The sequence below is a fragment of the Pezoporus wallicus genome, unplaced genomic scaffold (assembly GCF_028554395.1).
Source record: "Pezoporus wallicus isolate ANWC-B61680 ecotype Strahan unplaced genomic scaffold, APGP_CSIRO_Pwel_v1 contig_14831, whole genome shotgun sequence".
NCBI lineage: Eukaryota > Metazoa > Chordata > Aves > Psittaciformes > Psittacidae > Pezoporus > Pezoporus wallicus.
This window is the reverse complement of record NW_026642428.1, coordinates 903,188-920,845: the sequence shown is the minus strand read 5'-3', so window position 1 is coordinate 920,845 and position 17,658 is coordinate 903,188. Positions and strand designations below refer to the sequence as shown.

The 17,658-nt window shown below is 54.8% G+C and overlaps 1 protein-coding gene across 3 annotated transcripts in view; it reads right to left on the bottom strand.

Annotated features, from left to right (window-relative positions):
• The window catches only part of CORO2B (coronin 2B), a 33,902-nt gene extending 17,719 nt beyond the window's left edge, over window positions 1-16,183 (bottom strand). The window contains exons 1-2 of one of the 3 annotated variants that reach the window (XM_057430493.1): window positions 15,948-16,183; window positions 9,733-9,819 (exon numbers count right to left, since the gene is read on the bottom strand). Coding sequence is in view for 2 of the 3 variants with exons in the window: in XM_057430492.1 (XP_057286475.1) it covers window positions 15,948-15,962 (15 nt within the window). In the remaining variant the exon portion in view is untranslated. The remainder of the gene's footprint in view (window positions 1-9,732; window positions 9,820-15,947) is intronic. The other 2 variants (XM_057430492.1, XM_057430495.1) reach the window with 2 other exon arrangements.
• Window positions 16,184-17,658: the final 1,475 nt, after the last annotated feature.

Below are 17,658 nucleotides of genomic sequence, written 5' to 3'. Positions count from 1 at the left end.
TTCCTTTGTCCGAGCGGTTCTCGCATTGAAATGTAACCTTTTATTGTGTAAATGCAGCACTAAAATGTGTTTTGCTGGCGTTTGAAGCTCCCGATTTGCTCCATGGTCCCCAGACTTTGATTTTGCTCTTGTTTCTGCTGTCTCTGCCCCTCTGTTCCAGACCGACTGCAAAAAAAGCCCCATAATCTACCAAAATGGGCCTTTTCCCCCTGTTTTTCCCCCTCTAAACTCTTCAGATGCCCTGTAGCATGTCCCCACAGAGGAGAAAACCCCTGTGCCCCACTGCAGAAACCCCTCTGACCCTGTGGGGCACCAGAAAAGAGGCTCCCAATAGTTTCTGCATCCAGAAACATTCAACCTAACGAAGCAATGCACCAGCACAAATAAGCTCCGAGAAGCCCCGAGATGGGTTTTACCCTTCACGTGGGTCCTCCCATGTGTGCTGTGGGTGCTCCGTGTTCCCTGTGGTCCCCAACCACCAGGGTGATGCTGCTCCAGCATCTTTTGCATCTGTTTTTCCCCACCCCTCCCTGTTCTATTCCTTCTCCAAAGGCAGGGCCAGGCTCCGTTCAGCCCCTGCCACGCTGGGAGGAAGGAATAAGCCCAAGTGCCTGTGTCGCTAGAGAAATCCAGAGTTCCTTTCCCTTAACCTCAGCCGGTGTTTCCTGTATCCCAGCCTCACATCATCCCACGGCCTCGGGGCTGAGGCAGCCTGGAAACAACGGCAAAATCCCTGCTCAGGGCTGCCCAGAGCCCACATTGTGCTGCGGGAGGCTCCCGGATGGGCCCCTTCCTGCAGATCCTTGGCTTTGGAAGCTGGAGGAGGCCTTCCCAAGGCAGGAATAGATCCCGTGCCACAGGGAGAGCCAGGGGGTTCCAGCCCCATCGGTATCAGGGAGCACCAGCCTTTGGATGGGGAGGAGCAGGGAAACGCAGCTGATGGGACAGTTTCATGCTGATGGGGGATTTAAAGTCATTTACAGCCACAGCATAGGCATTGCCTACAAACAGAAACCTAGAAAGATGTTCTGGCCAAAATAAAACCACCACTTTCCCATCTGGATTCTCCCATTTGGATTATTTCCCATCGCATTATCCCGTTTGGGTGTTGTAATTGATGTCTCGGTTCCAGCTTGCTGAAAACTTTGAGTTTCCAAGCAGATGCCAGCTTTGGTTTCCCATTTCACTGCATTATTCATTCCTCCACTTATTTTTCCCCACTTCGACCTTCGCTTTGAAACTGGTGCTGCAGACAGGGCCATCTCATGGAGCTTCCAAGCATGCAGGGGATGGCAGAAGGAGCAGGAGCCCCTTGGACACCACAGCTCTATCCGGGAAGATTTCCCTGGCACCCGAGTGCTCCCAAAGGATGCAGAGAGAGCACAAGGCCCCCGAGTGACCTAAGGGATGCCAGGTAGAAGAGAATCAATGAAAAACCATCACGCAAACGGTGACGCACAGCCCCTATGTGCAAACGTGGCTGCTGACAGGCTCCATGCAGGATGTCTTCCCAGCAGAATACGTAGTCCCACAAGAAACCCCACTTTATGATGGAAAGCTGTTGAAAACCAGGTGATTTTTCTAGCCAGGAGGATGGAAGTCTCCTATCTCGCAGGCTCTGCAATCCAGAGCAGTGGTGTAGCTTCCAATGGGACATGGTTGTGTTATTTACTTATTTTCCTTCCACATATTCCTTTGCGGAGTCCTTCGCTCCCTGGGGTTTCCGGGCTCAGAGCAGGAGGAATGCTGGAGTTTGGAGCTGAACAAACATCCTATTTCCTGGGGAAGGCTTTTGAAGGCGAGGAGGGGATGGAGAGGAGGGGAGATGTGGGATGTTGTGGTGTGATGCAGCACAGAGCATTTTGCAGATGGTGCTGAGGAAACAGCCCCTTCCCCAAAGGAGGGAGACAAAGCCGGAGAGGAAAGGCTGGAAAAGACCCAGTCCCTATTCCACCCTGATCCCTCTGCCCTGAGCTTCCTCCCAGGGGCACGGTGGTGGTGCTGGGTGCTTTGGATGGCGTTTGCATGTGGAGATTGAAGCATCCCGTGTCCCACAGGGTGTGGGGACATTGGCCATGGCCCAGATGTGGTGGCATTGGTGTGCTCAAGGGGATGGGACCTTCCCCAACACTTAAAGAGGGACTTAAAGGGCGGAATGGCTTTAGCCTGCCCGAGGGGAGACTGAGATGAGCTCTTAGGCAGAAGCTCTTCCCTGTGAGGGTGCTGAGGCGCTGGCACAGGGTGCCCAGAGAAGCTGTGGCTGCCCCATCCCTGGCAGTGCTCAAGGCCAGGTTGGACACAGGGGCTTGGAGCAAGCTGCTCCAGTGGAAGGGGTTGGAGCTGGAGGATCTTTAAGGCCCCTTTCAACCCAAACCAGCTGGTGACTATGATTGCATTGCTGTCTTCACCTTGAACTTAAACCCTTGCATTTCAGCACCCATGGAGATGAGCAGCATTTCAGACTCTTGGTTGGGTTTTTTTTCCCAAAATTTCTTTACCTTTTCCTTCTCACTCACAACTCCTTTGACTTAAAACTGTGTTTGTTCAGAACTCATCGATCCCATTGCAAATCATCCCCCCCTCTATGACCACACTTTGCTGTGCTCTGAAACAGAGAAATGGGAAAAGGAAACGGGGTGAATTCAGGGAAGATGGGGGATGCTGGAAGCTCATTTTAGCTCCTGTGTGCCTCTTGCCCTGGTGCACATGCATGAAGCCACAGATGTTCCTGGAGCAATGGCTCTGATCGAGCTGCTTTTATCAAGGGCCCAGCTCCTGCGCCGCATCCAGCAGCTCTGGGAGCTGTTATCCCTAGCCTTTCAATCCTTCAATATGCAGTTCCTATGAAACTCGCTTTTGGAGTAAACCCCCACGTTCTCCCGATGCTGACGGGTGGTTTTATTTTTCCATCACCTCACTCTCCATGGCTCAGAAGCATTAAAAGGAATATTATTGATTTATAGGACTCATTTCCATCCATCTCTGGACTCGGACCCATGTGCCACCGTTTCCAGGGTTCACTCTAGTCCTGCGTTATTCTTGGACTCTGGTTTTTCCTTCCATTACAAACCTCCTCCCTTGTTTCGAGCAGAAGTTACACAAACCCCAAGAACGCCATCAAGCACTTTGAAGTGAGGCAATGAAATAAATCACAGCATCCAGCATCACCATCAGCCTCATGAAACAAGCAGAGAAATGCTCCGCTCCGCTCCGGTGTTTTTAGGCTCATTGCAACGTTCGGCTTCTTTAAGTGCCTGAGGGGATGAGTGTGTCCCAGATCCCAAGCCGGAAGGAGGAAACCTCTTTTGGCAGCAAGTTAGAGCAGAAAGCTGCGTATTGGGAAGCCTTGAGCAGTGATGCAGGCCAGTGCTGAGCATCTGCTCCCCCCAGTACCCCTGGATGGGAGGAGGAGGATGGGCAGCGCTGCCATCCCGCTCCTCCTCTCTAAACAAAAGAACAAAGCAGCTCATTGAGGTTTCATAATGGGAGCAAGGATATCTGCACCCGGGCTGGGGAACATCCTGCCTGCAGCTGAAATATCCCGTTGAGGAGCAAGGCAGAGAAGGGTTTGTGTGTCACTTCCGAGCTGTTCCTCAAAACCAGGGGCAAACACAGACCTGGAGGTGGGAAGCACCCCAGGAGCAGTGTTACAGGTGAGGGGCCCGGGGTTTGCAGCTCTGGGTGAAGCCTGTCACACTCCCTGCACCTCTGAAGGGTTGCATCGGTATCTTACTGCCATCCTGCCCCACTGCATAAGCAGATACAGGGAGAAGATGGACAGGAGCATGAGATGTAGGTCAGTCAGCAAGAGATTTTCCATACACACAGGGCTGGGTTAAGGTGATGAAGCCAAGGAGCAGCTGCAGCCTGTAGCAGGCTGGTCCATGCAGGAGGTGACAGGGATCTGACTTGCCTCTGTTCCCCAGCTATCCCAGGAGCTGCAGTATTCCATCGTGTATCACAGGGCTGACACACGAGCAAGGAAAAGGGGAGCTCCCAGGGATGAGGAGCAAAACAGCTCTGTGGCTGCAGAGGGGTCAGAGCTGCCCCACTGCGGGCAGCCTGCGAGCTCCTGCTTCTTGAAGAGAGGGAAATGAGCTTTGAAATGGGTGTTTCAGCCCCCCGTTCAGTTTCGCAGCAGAGAGCAGCTTCTGGAGCAATTCCATTAACACAAACCCAGACAACTTCGTATCTTGCGGGGTTTTCCATAGGATGGAGGCTTGGTACCGGCACCCCATCAGCCAGATGCCATGGGGCAGGCAGCTCTAACCCGGCAGCACACACAAACCCCACAGGGACCAGCTCATCCCGCATCCCCCGGGAACAGCTCTGCCGTTCGCCTGGAATAAAAGGAACCAAGGAGCAAAAGAATCCAGCCCCAGTTTGGAGGCTTTTCAGCCGTGCTGGCAGCTCCAGGCTGTGCCTACCAGGAGCAGCAGGACACGGGGCTTGTCTCAATGCGGTTACTTTTAAATGCATCTTTTCAAGGCTCGGGACTCTTAGCAACAGCAGCCGGGAGGCAGAGCTTGTGCAAAGAGCCCCGAACGCTGCAAGAGGCAGTTCCAGAGCTCTGTAATCCCTAACAATAATTCCTATATATAGCGCCAGTTCATCTGCCTCAATCACAGGAGCTTTCTGAGGAATGAATTCCTGCTTTCACCTGTACAGAGCAGTGGGTTTAGGAGGGGGGCTGGCAATAACCCCCAGCCCTGGTGCAGGGGGAGCCCTTCTTCTGTGCTGGAGAGGTGATGGGGGCTGTGGCACTCTCCTATGGCCCTGGAGAGGTTTTTAATGGGAAATCAGGGCTCTTTCACTGGGGTTTAGGTTGGATTTAGGGCAGATTTAGGTTGGAGATAAGGCAGAAGCTCTTCCCTGTGAGGGTGCTGAGGCGCAGAGAAGCTGTGGCTGCCCCATCCCTGGCAGTGTTCAAGGCCAGGTTGGACACAGGGGCTTGGAGCAAGCTGCTCCAGTGGAAGGGGTCCCTGCCCGTGGCAGGGATTAAACCCCTTCCCTAAGGATACGGTGCCTATTGACCATGGACCTGAGGGGGAGGCCTGTGAAGCACTGGGACGAGCAGAGCTATCCTTGTAGCCTAAATCAACACCTGCCAACATCAGAACACCATTCCTGCAATAACTGCACCGTAGGGGAGTCCCCCAAAGCCACCTCCTGCCCCAACCTCATCGCTTTGCTTGAGCACAGCCCGTATATTCGACTCCCAGAGGGGAAAATGCACAAGGAGGAGCTGTGTCCTGCCCCATCCCCTCTCCACGCAGAGATGGGGTCTGCGTTAGCAAAGCCTGTGTGGCGGAATTCTGCTGCTCCCTAAGGAAAAGCTTGAAATGAAGCATCTATTTTTCGATAAGACACCCAGCATCGCCAGGATTAGTCATCAAATGCTCATTGTTCCGTGCGCATTAGATTAGAACCAAACAAACGCTGATTTCAATCTCCCCCCTACTCTAAGGCTCTGATGCTTCTCAATTCAACCTTGAAACCGGCTTTTGTTCACGTTAATGGCTTTCACGCTAACGAGGCTCGGTAAGATTTAACACTTCGGCGCATCCCCTGCTTCATTATAATGGCAATTCCACCGCCGAGGGCAACGCGTTCTGGCAGAGCGGAGGCACAATGCAGGCACCAAACCTGCCTGCAAGCCCAGACCCAGCGCTGCCACACGACTGATGCTTCGGCCGCGGCATCTGGGTGCATTCGCAAGCCGAGGTTGATTTAAACGCAGCAGAAGCAGCTCAGAAACAAGTCCCTGGTGTAAATAAAGTGGTTTCTCCTTTGTGCCAAGGGGCGTTCAGAGCAGAGGCAGCGGGTTGGGCTCTCGGCTTGCTTGTGCTGCTGTTTCTGTGCATCTCCCTGTCCCTGCCTTATCAAGATGCCCTGTGCAGGACGCTCACCAGGCTGCTGTGCCTGCCCCCCCTCCCAGCACACTAGGCTTGTGGAGGTCCCTCATTGACTCGACAAGAGCTCATGCAGGCAGGGAGAGCAGGGACATCCAATTCGCCATCCCGGGGGGCGAAGCAGAACACACAAACCCTTCATGCCTGCAGTGCAGGGCAGGAGCCAAACCCACGCTGGGATGCTCCCGGGTGATTCTGGCAGGAGCTGGAGCATCGCTGGTGGCAGGACATGAGGATGAGCTCCGTGAGCCATGAGCAGTGACCCTCACCTGCCAGCCCCGCTCAGGACAAATGTGCACCACCGCCGGCTTTGTTAGAACCATGGAATGGGTTGGGTTGGAAGGAACCTTAAAGCTCCTCCAGCTCCAACCCCTGCCACAGGAAGGGACCCCTTCCACTGGAGCAGCTTGCTCCAAGCCCCTGTGTCCAGCCTGGCCTTGAACACTGCCAGGGATGGGGCAGCCACAGCTTCTCTGGGCACCCTGTGCCAGCGCCTCAGCACCCTCCCAGGGAAGAGCTTCTGCCTAAGAGCTCATCTCAGTCTCCCCTCTGGCAGGTTCAAGCCGTTCCCCTTGGCCTGTCCCTACAGGCCCTTGTCCCAAGCCCCTCTCCAGGTTTCCTGCAGCCCCTTTAGGCACTGGAGCTGCTCTAAGGTCTCCCTTTAAGGAACCTTCCCTTCTCCAGGCTGCCCCAGCCCAGCTCTCTCAGCCTATTCTTCTAGAGAACAAAGTAATAAGTGATTTCAATACAATTTTTGCTCCTGAGAGCAAATGGAAGCACTTATGTACAGGGCACATTACCTGACTCATGCACAGTTAAGGTGCTCATTAACCTGTCCAGAAACCCTGGGACCAGCAGCAGGATGTAAAGCAACATCTATTCATGCATCTCTTCAGCCCCCTCTTCTCTCAGGGGGGAAAGATGAATCAGCCATGCAGGGAGAGAGATCTCCTGCTCCCATCTCAGCCCACCCCACCGGCTCTGTTTGCACCACCTCTGTGATGCTGGAACGTCTTTGTGTGTTTGTACCAGGATGGGAGACTCCATGCCCCCATCCCCATCAGCCCTTTACACATACACAGCCCACGGGGCAGGGGAGAGCCCTCCAGCCTGCTCTTGACAACACTCTGGAGACCCAAATCCTGCAGCAATCAGCAAAGTTCCTTGTTTTCTCCTTATTTATGGGCCCGGCTGATGGCACAAGCAGCTGGAGCAGCAGAGGGAAGCCGAGCGAATGGCTTCAGCTCTGCACCCACCGCAGGAAACACCTTTTGGGCTCTAATAAACACCGGAATAAGCGCTCTGAGCGGGGCCTCACAGAAAAGCGTGATGCTACCAAGCAGGCTCTCATGTCCCCATCCCCTCCGGCCCCTTCACCCTGCCTGGTACAGCTGCGCAGCAGTGATGGGGATGAGGGTGCAGATGCACGGCAAAGCTGAACCTCTGCTGCGGGGAAGCAGAGGTGCTGGGGGTGTTTCACAGGCCGCTCCATGGCAGGGAATGCTGCCATTCCGTTGGGAGATGGTTTTACAAACACTAAGGATGAATCCCATCACCGCAGACTACACAAAGGACAAAAGGGAGATGAACGTTTCCGAAGCCTATCTGCCAGCTGAGTGTTTTCCAGCCTGGAAGGAAGTGACTGGGATTTCCCTGGAGTTCAGCTCTTCAATGCTGTCTTCTTTCTAGCGGGCCCGGATTGCCTGGGAAGAGCCTCTCCTCCTCCTGAACCGCTGGGAAACAAGCACCAAGCGAGGCCAGATGTGCAATGGCCACGGGGCCGGGCTGTCCCCGTGAGTCCCCATCCCTCTGCAGCCACTGTCCCCAGGCGCTCCACAGGGTCCCACTGCTGTCACGGACTGCTTGGGAGTGATGCGAAAAGCATCCCTGCACCAGCATTTGTGATACCAGCGGGGAGCCCATTTTGGACCATTTCCCCCCCCCCCAGGAAGGCTTCCGTAGGAGAAAAACCAAACCTCTCCTGGGCCCGTGCGCTGAGAAGCAGCACAAATCTCACGCTCATCCATAGGCTCTGTAAACAAGCAGTTTTCCTCCCACTCTGTTTCCCAACTCCTTCCCACCCGGCGAAGCCAGAGGAAACATCCTGATGGAGCACAAAGCATTTCTGGCTCCCGGCGCTGCCCTGGGTCACTGACCACAGGATTTCACTCTCCTCCCTCCTCCAGCTCCTTGGAATAACGTTCCCCTGAGTGCAAAACGTTGCAGCTTCTTCTCAGCTTGGGAATGTTTTAGGAAACCCTGAGAGGGGGAAAACCAGTCCCTGTTCACGTGTTGGGATGAGCAGGTACCGGAGCCAGGAGCTCATCCATGAGGCTTGTTTCCCATCCCATCACACATCATCGAGAAGACAGAGCCAAGAGACTTGGTTGCACCAGGGTTTTTCCAGCCAGGATCCAGCAGAATAAACAGGGCTGCTGTATAACAAGAGAAAGGGAGGGTGCCCTAAATCCTACCCCTCCGGAGGTAACCAGCTCTTCAATGGTAAGGAAGTGAAAAGCCACCCGGATGGGGATTGAAGAGCTGCAGGATGGCAGGGAGAAGGGTGGCTGCTGGACCCTACAGTAAGAAACTGCTTGGGAAGATGTTAAGGGGGAAAAAATCCAGGTAAAAAGGAGTGCAGGAACACCAACGTTCCTGCTTCTGTGATAGCCGGAAAACATCCTTACCAAGCCCCAGCTGGGACATGAACCACTGAAACCCATTTATCCTGGCAAACAGGACTTCTGTAAAGCAGGGAGACAGCGCCTTGCTTTCCACCCAAAGCCTTCCCTGGAAATGAGCATCCGGGGGGTCCTCAGGCCATGGGGCAGCATCCCGCAGCCTGAGCTCTGGTTGCGCCTTTCCCATCGCAGCCGTTCCCTCACAGGGCCATTGGCTCACGTGCAGCTTACAGAACCACAGGGTGTTTTTTGGGGGAAGTTTGTCCCAGTTGGGGGTAAAGGGAAAAGAAGGAATTAAAACAAAACAACAGGAAGAAAGAAGAAACAAACACACCACAACCTTCTGAAGGCTTCAGGCTTCGGAAACCCGCTGCCTGCCACTGCCAGCAGCTGCCAGAGCCTGCGTGCATGGAGGTCGCATCCACCACGGGATGCGGGAGGCACCGAGCCCCCATCACCAGCCTGCCCCGTGCCCTACAGGGAGCTGGAATCCGGACAAGCCCTTCCTTGTGTCCCAGCAGCCAGGAAGAGGGAACCCATCCCCTCAAGTGAACGGGAGCCGTGTTCTTCAGGCGCAGGGAAGCTCAGGGAGGAACAGTTGCGACATTCCTCCCCTGCTCTGTGATGCACCCACATTCCTCAAATCTCGCCTTTTCCCCGTTTCTCCTTGGTTTTTAGCACAGACTGCTCCAGAACTGCGTTTCTTTGCGTTTTATATAATTCTGAGAGCAGCCAAAGTGACTCTGTTTGATGGGGATTCACTGTGAATCCCTTGGGAAGGCACAGGAGCCACCTGAGCTCGCACGGATGCTCACTGCACACCACAGCTCACCCATGTTCACCCAAGCACTATTTCTGTACATTCGGCTTTTTGGGGGCTGCTTAAAGGAGTCAGCATTTCCACAAGGACAGAGTTTTCCATGGATCTGCTCTCAACTGATGTACAAAGCTTCATTGGGATATAGGGTCAAACCCTGGGAGGAGGAGAGCTGCTCCTGCACTCAATAAGGAATGCTTTCCAGGCTGTACAACTGCTGCCTGTCCCTCTGGGGTGGCTGAGGGTTTGCTGGGCACGGTACCATGTCCCTGGGCTGTTTCCATCCCTCTCCATGCCCACCGAGGTCCATCGGGATCCTCACCTGCCCTGCTCTGCTTCGCGGGCTGAGGTGCCTCCGGACACCCAGGAACGGACACAGGGATCAGAGAAACGTGGGTGCTCCTCGATCCTGGAACAAAGGGAAACCCTTTAGTTCAAGCCGCACCGCTGCTGCCTGCCCCACTGGGCACGAAGCCTGAATCTTGGCTGCACCAAATGCACTGGAGGGATGCTGGGTGCCAACATGCAGCGGGGGTGCAGCCACCGGTGCCAGTGCAGCTGCAGGCAGCTAATTCCTAATGATATTAAGATTAATTCCAGGCCCCTCACTGCGAAACCGCTGCTTAATCCCGCTGAGAGGAGGGGTTTCATCGGGCTGAGCCATCCCTCATTCACCATTGGGAATATTGAGTCTCAAAGCACCCAGTGCAGAGGCTCTGGATGCTGGCTGTTGGCATGGGGATGGCTCCACCACGCCTGCAGCCACAGGTCCTGCAGCCGTGGAATCTCCAAACATCATCCTGGTGGATGAGTGAGGATGTGGCCCCCATCACTCCGGATCTCCCCCAGCCAGTGTGCCTTGGGGCAGGCATGAGGAGGATGGAGCTGTGCCTGGACAGAGAGGCCATTATTCCCTTGGGAATTTATAGCAGCTACTGTACAGGCAGAGAGCAGGATGCTCAGGGCTGGGCTGTGCAAAGGGTTGGCAATGGCTGCAAAGGGACCCTCTGTGCATCGCTGACAGCTCAGGCTTTGGCACCCAGCACCCCTACAACTCCAGGATCCAGCCTTTTAGGTCCTTCCTGTCACCAAACCCAAGCAGCATCTGCTCTGTGACAGCGGTGCCCGGCACTGGCACCTGCCTATACCCAGTGCACATCCCCAGGATGACCCTGACCCTGATGGGGCTTTTTTGTCTGGAATGTGGCTGTTCCCAACTCTCTGGTGCAGGAGGCAGGTGAGGATTTTCCCATAAGGGTTTTTCCCAACAGGTTGTTGAGGGATTCACGCAGCAGGTGGAAGAAACCAGCACTCTGAGGGGAAAATCCAGACCCACATCCCATCGGGAAGACAGGGGCTACAGTTGGCCCCCGGATGCTTGTAGGCACACCTCCCATCCCTGCGCTGAGCAGGAGCAGGTGCTTCCATGGAGAAACAGGTTGGAAACCCTTATTTTCCGGGCAGAGAGGTGGCTGTCACCCTTCACCACCCCGGTTCCCCATCAAGCAGGGTCCCTGTTGCAGTCTCCACCTCCTTGCCACAGCAAGACCCCAACCTGGGCTCAGGTCTGAAGGGTTTAGCCCTATTGAACCCTATTTCCCTACTGCCTTCAACTCAAGCACCATCTTCGGCTGCTCCAGCCCGGCCTCAGCCCAGTTTTGCTCCCAGGGCTCTCCCCAGTGATGCTCAGGGCTCTGAGAGCCGCAGCGAAGGGGCTTTGCCAACAGCCCTGCGATGAACAAAGGAGCGCGGGGTTTCTGGGAGCCGAGCCTGGCGCGGGAGCGATGGGATTCATGGATCTGGGGGGGGCTCCGGCACGTAGGCTTTGCTGCTGCCAGGTTCGGGGGATGACACACTGAGTCGGGAGATGGGAATCCGGGATCCGATCCTGGCCGTAATGAATTGAACTATTCAGCGTTTGGTAAAATTTCCATGCAAAGAAGGAGGAGAAGAGGGGGGCTGACCCCGCGCTGCCTCTGCAGGGTATGAATTACAGAGCCCGGCCAGCCTGCTGGCCGCAGACAGGCGATGTTAGAGCGCCAGATTAATGCTGCATTGAGTCGCAATTAAAACTCATTGCAAAGCTGCAGGCCAGACAAGTTGCCTTTGATGAGAGCAATGCTGCTTGAAACGGGAGCTTCCATTTTTAGGCTCAAAGCAGCCCGTTATGCTCGTCCCCAGCCCTCCAAAGCTAAAGATCAGGGAACATCCACGCTGTTGGAGACAAGGGGGTTTGTTCTGTGCTTCACGAGCAGCTCAGGGCTGAGTGCCTTGTTCCAGCCCGCTCCAGCTGGTGAGCAATGTGATCCCCTTGCCTCCTTCCAGCCCTGGCACCATTATGTGATTGCCACCCATCACGTGCTGCAAAGGAGCTCCTCCAGAAGAGCCAGCATCCTCCCTGCCTGCCTCCAATCCCCCTCAGGAATCCACTTTGCACCATGACTTATTCGTGTCTGGGCAGCCCAAATGAGGGAGGCTTTTCCTACCGCCACATCGCTGAAGGACAGGGATTTTGGAGCAGCAAGAAGCCCCACTACTCCCCCATCCACCTTCACTGCTGCCTCTGTGGCTCGCTCCCACCGGGAAGAGCATCTGCCCTTGATCCCAGCACTGTGCCAGCAGCTCGGCTCTGCATAGACCAAGAGTTAAAGGAGCCCTATTGTTCTGAACGCCATGGGCAAAATCCCATGTAAGAATAAATGCATTAATCTAGAGATGTTCATGCAATTAATCGAATTTATTTTCTAGACATGTTGGCTATCCAGCACCTAATCCATTACCTGGAGTTTTATTACTCTCGTTTGGAGTCAGTTCTCAAGCACCAGAGCACACAGAGTGCTTCATCGAATTCGTCTTTATCAAACCACCTAGAGAAGGCTTCACCCCTTCTTTCCTTGGCAATAAAGTCAAGCTGGGCTTGCCTTGCTGCTGCAAAGCCATTTCCCCTGATAGCATGGCCCAGTGCCTCCAATCGAGCTTCCTATTGATTGAATCAGTATCAGCTTTTCCACGGGATCAGCATTTGCCCCAGACTATTTAAATCTGCCCTGATCACCAAGCAGAGGACACCGTGACTTGCCATCAGGAGCATCATGGCATTGGAGCCACGCCATCTCCATCAAGGGCCTCTGCAGTAACTGCTATTTTACCTGGCTTAGAGCATCCTTCATTTAGTGTGATCATGACAGGCCATGGTTACAGTTTCCTCTCTGACTTTTTGGCTTCCTCTGCTTGCTGAGCTATGAGGATGAGCTGTTATTTCAGCAGCGTGGCTTTAATGACTTAACACCAATTAATACACGGTAAAGCACAGGATAATTCACCATGGGGCCTCCCGGACGCATCCACTTTTAAACTGCATCTTCCATGTAAACCCTCTGGTCATTTGAAAACTCCATTCCCCAAATGCACCCCCCCCCCCCAGGCCCCAGTAACGTGTGTTCATGGTTAATTCTATTTAGGGCTTTGGAAACCGCCTCTGGTGATGGGCGGGAGCTGGAAGCACCATTGATATCCCAAGGGACTTCTGCCATGCCTCTGCCTGCCAAAGCACACCCGGCGCAACCCATGCTCCGAGGTTCAATTTGCCAAGCTCCTCCCCGGCCACAGGATTCCCACTTGGGTATTCCCAAAGAGCCCGTTAGCCTTTGGATGGCAAGTGAATGGGGAGAGCCCAGCGTGGGTTCTTCGCTCCCGCTTTGGCTCTCCATCCTGTAACTCACATCCCGAGCCCTGCCTGGCTCCGTGCTCTTCCGCACGAGGAGAAGCTCATCCGGGATGAGGAATCACTCACCCAGCCCTGCTAAAGCAGGCACCTGCCGTGGGACCTGACCTGTCAGCACTCTTTGCTGTTGCTCTTGCAAGCAGACTGATTTAGCTCCATCACATTTGGGCTGCTTTGGTGTTTGCAAGCAACAGAGACCAAACCTGAGCCCCAGGCCCTTGCAGGACCAGCTGCAGCAGGGATGAAGTTGCCCCTGATGCCTACAGCATCTTCTCAGCTGATGCCTACGCCACCACCTTGCTGGCTCGTAATGCCATGCCATACAATGCAGCAGCGTGCTTTGCCATGCAATGCAACACCCTGCCGTGCCACGATGCCAGGGGAGCGTTGCAGGGTTTGGGCAGCTCCCTGAGCACGAGGCGTGGGCTCTTCCTGCATTTCCATCGGCCTTCCTCCATCTGTTTATCACCCGTGTAAACTCTCCTGGGTAGCAAACTCCCCCGGCAGAGCGAGGTCTGGGATGCTGCCGCTTGCTTGCACTTCCTCCTGTGGGAGGGAAGGGGGTGGCTTGGGACAGGGATGCAAACAGCTTGTTGCACATCCTGACAGCAGATATTCCTGCCCCCTTCTTCCCTTCCAACCCCCCCACCAAGAGAAGCATTCCATGCCTCCCCAGCTCTGCCTGGCGTCAGCACCCACACTTCGTTCTCAAACCAGTTTTTCCCTAAGGATCAATTGCTCGGGAATACTGGCAAAGCCTCTGAAATCCTGCCCATGGCTCCTGTTTCCAGCGTGGGAGCAGTTGCAGGAACGCTGTAGATGCCTCCCCCTGAGAGCACTGGGATCTGTGGGCTGTACTGGTGTTAGTTGGACACCTGCTGCTGGGCAGGGTGCAGACCCCCGAAGTCCCCTTCACCTGCCCCACTGTGGGAACACACACATGATTCCTGGTCCCCAAACCCTCTTTTCCCCCATAACCTTGGGTCACTGGACTCTTCCCTTTGCACTGAGTCCTGGCAGCCAAAAGCACATGGAAAAGCATCTCCTCTCCCACACGTGCTTGTGCCACTCTCTTCTTCCCACACCACATCCACCTGGGTACTATGGGAAGGACGAGCAAGTGAAGGACACATTCACCACCTCGGTGCTGGGGTCCATGCCTGTGGCCTGATGCTGTGGCACGTCAGACGCTGCTCTTGACATCAAGACAGTCCATATTACAGGAAATAAAGTTTATAGGGTGCATTAGAGCTTTACAGTGCTCGAGCAAAAGCCTGCTTTGTGCACATGACATGGATCTTCCCATTTTGCACCCCCATTCCCTGAAATCCAACAGCAGGCTCCTTCCCCATCCTACTGAAGGTGCTTTCCCTTCGCCCTCCGGCCCTTTCTCAGCGTAGCTCTGAATAGAGCTATTTGCACTCAGCAAAACTCCTGTTAATGAGCACTACAAATTAGCCAGCCTGGCTTAAAACCACGACACTTGATGCCAGTTTGTAGTTCCTGTAACCCAATTGACCTTTGGGGTCCATCCATCCCTCCCTCTTTCCCTCCACCCCTCCCTCAGCACCCAGACAAGCTGGAAACACGCTTTGTCTTGAACGCAGATGCTGTGGGACAGCAATGGATGCAGCACGGGGTGCTTGGAAACACACAACAACAAATGCAAACGCTGGTGGCGGCCCAGCAAAAGCCCAGCAGGCAAAATGCAAGTTATTTGTTAAGGATAATGATGGGAGAGAAGGATTCCTCGCCTTCACTGGGGAGCCTGGGCATGCTCTCCAGGCTCTTTGGAGTGAGGAGGGCTTGGGTCAAGCAGGTCCAGCGTGGACTGCTCTGCTCCCCACGGCTCCACAGCCCAGAGGCGGCCCCTTCCCTCTGGATGCTGCCATTCCGTTCCATGTCATACTAACCCAGCTCAGGGCTCTGGACCACCCTGAACACAGCATCCCCCTGGCACAACCTCGGCGCAGCGATGTGGGGGCCCAGCAGCTCCCCATCACCTCCCACACCCACCAGCTCTCTTGGGGGGGAATTGCTCAGCCCCTCGCACCCCGCAGCCCCCCCCCCCACTCCCAGGGTGTCCGTCCCCCCACTCCCCAGGCCAGCAGCCACCTGTAGAGGCTCAGGGTCGGGGCATCAGCAGCGCTGGCAAGCGGCCCCAAGTGGGGCCACTCCGTGTTGGAGGGGGGCTCCGCTCGCCCCGGCCCCCCCGGGTATAACCTCCAAGGGTTAAAAATGCAGCACAGCAGCGAGCCGGGGGGGGGATGGAGGGGGGGGGAGCAGGAGGGAGAGGCAGGAAAACAATAAACCACGATGAAATAACGTCATAAATCAGTGCAAACGAACACAAATGGGTGATAAATAATAAGATGAATAATAATAGAAAATAAGTAATGAAGTAGCAAAAGTAAATATAATTAAATAATAAAAATAAAACAGAATAAAAGAGATTAATAAAAATATAATAAAGGATAAAAATTAAATTAAATAATAGAATAACGGAAAATAATAAAATAACATAAAAATAGACATTAAAAATACAATGCAAATACAGTAAAATTAAATTAAAATAAAATAAAAGGAATGAAATGAAAAGTAAAATGAAATAAATTAAAATTAAAGAAAATGAAATAAAATGAAATGAAATAAAATAAAATAAAATAAAATAAAATAAAATAAAATAAAATGGAATTAAAAGGAATTGGCCCCGCTCCGCTCCCCTGCGCGGCACCTTGCGGGCGGCCAGGACCGCGCAGTGGGTGTCAGGGCTGAGGGCCGCGCAGCAGCGAGCCGTGGCGGCCGGTCCTTACCTTGGTGACAGTCATGCGGGAGGCGGCGGAGGGCTCGGGGAGCTCCGCGGGCGGCGGGAGATGCGCGGCGCGGAGGGAGGAGGAGGAGGAGGAGGAGGAGGAGGGCGGGTATAAAACAACGAGGAAAAGGCGGCTCGGGAGCGGGAGCCGCTGCGCTGGGAGCGGGGCGGGACACGGGCAGGGACCGGAGCGCGGAGCCCGAGGCCCGGAGCCCGGCACCGCCCGCCCGGGGGAGCCGCCGCAGCCGTCGGTGCTCGCGCGGCGGTGATGTCAGCCCGCGCGCCGTGACGGAGCTTGGGGGGGGATCGAGGAGGGGGGGGCACACACACACACTTCCCGTTGTTTAACTCTTCGCCATCCCGAATTCCCGAACCGTTCCCGTTCCCGCACCTGCTGCCCGCCCCCCCCCCCCCCGGCGATGCGCAGTGACGGGGGGAGGCCGAGGTGACCGGTTAGAGCCGCGCTCACACGCTGGGCGCGCCGCGGGTCTCCTGCCGGCGAGGCGGTGTCGGTGGATGCGGGCTCCCGGCGCCGCGCAGAGGACGGGCTGCGGGGCGGCTGCAGCCCAGGCGCCGGCTTCCTGCCGCGGGAGGTGGGGATGCGCTGCAGGGTTCGCACCTTGCTGCCTGGTCCCTCGCCGAGTAGGGGGCTATAGCATCCGTAAGGGTCCTGTAGCATCCGTAAGGGTCCTGTAGCATCCGTAAGGGTCCTGTAGCATCCGTAAGGGTCCTGTAGCATCCGTAAGGGTCCTGTAGCATCCGTAAGGGTCCTGTAGCATCCCTAAGGGTCCTGTAGCATCCCTAAGGGTCCCGTAGCATCCGTAAGGGTCCTGTAGCATCCGTAAGGGTCCTGTAGCATCCGTAAGGGTCCTGTAGCATCCATTACGGTCCTATATCATCCATAAGCATCCATCCATGTGCTTGTTTCCCTTCACATACCAGGTTATTTGTATTTTTTCCCCCTATTACTGGCAGTGACAAGTGACACAAGAATTTTTTCCTCAGAGCTCGCCTCAGTCTCCCCTCTGGCAGGTTAAAGCCATTCCCCTTGGCCTGCCCCTACAGGCCCTTGTCCAAAGCCCCTCTCCAGGTTTCCTGCAGCCCCTTCAGGCACTGGAGCTGCTCTCAGGTCTCCCCTTCAGGAGCCTTCTCCTCTCCAGGCTGCCCCAGCCCAGCTCTCTCAGCCTGGCTCCAGAGCAGAGCTGCTCCAGCTCTCTCCATGTCCATACCCATGGCCTTGCGCCCTTCATGCCCTTGCTCCAGCCACAAACACAGGAATTCCCTCATGTTTTTCAAGATCCATATCCCTGGAGATGAGAGAAGCGCTACCTGGAGCAAGCAGCATTTTAGCTCCTGTCTCCCGGTGACAGGGGAATGAAAGCAGCAGGATACAGCCCCGGCACCGAACTCTCCAGCCGTTAGATGAGATATTGCACCCATTTATTGTACTACTGCTGCATTACGAATACTTGAGGCCCATAGCAAGCGCATTGCCAGGTCCCCTTAAAGAAAAGGACTCTGCCAATAAACAAAGGATTTCCTTCTCATAAGGGGATTATTGAGCCAAGAGTCTGATGAGAGATTAGTGAGGTTTATTCCAGTGCCGAGCCTCCCCACAAAACATCCATGGATCTGGTACCATTGAGCCAAGAGCTGTAACAAACTGCCTGTTCCTCTGATATTCATCTAAACCCCAACACTGGTTTTAAAGC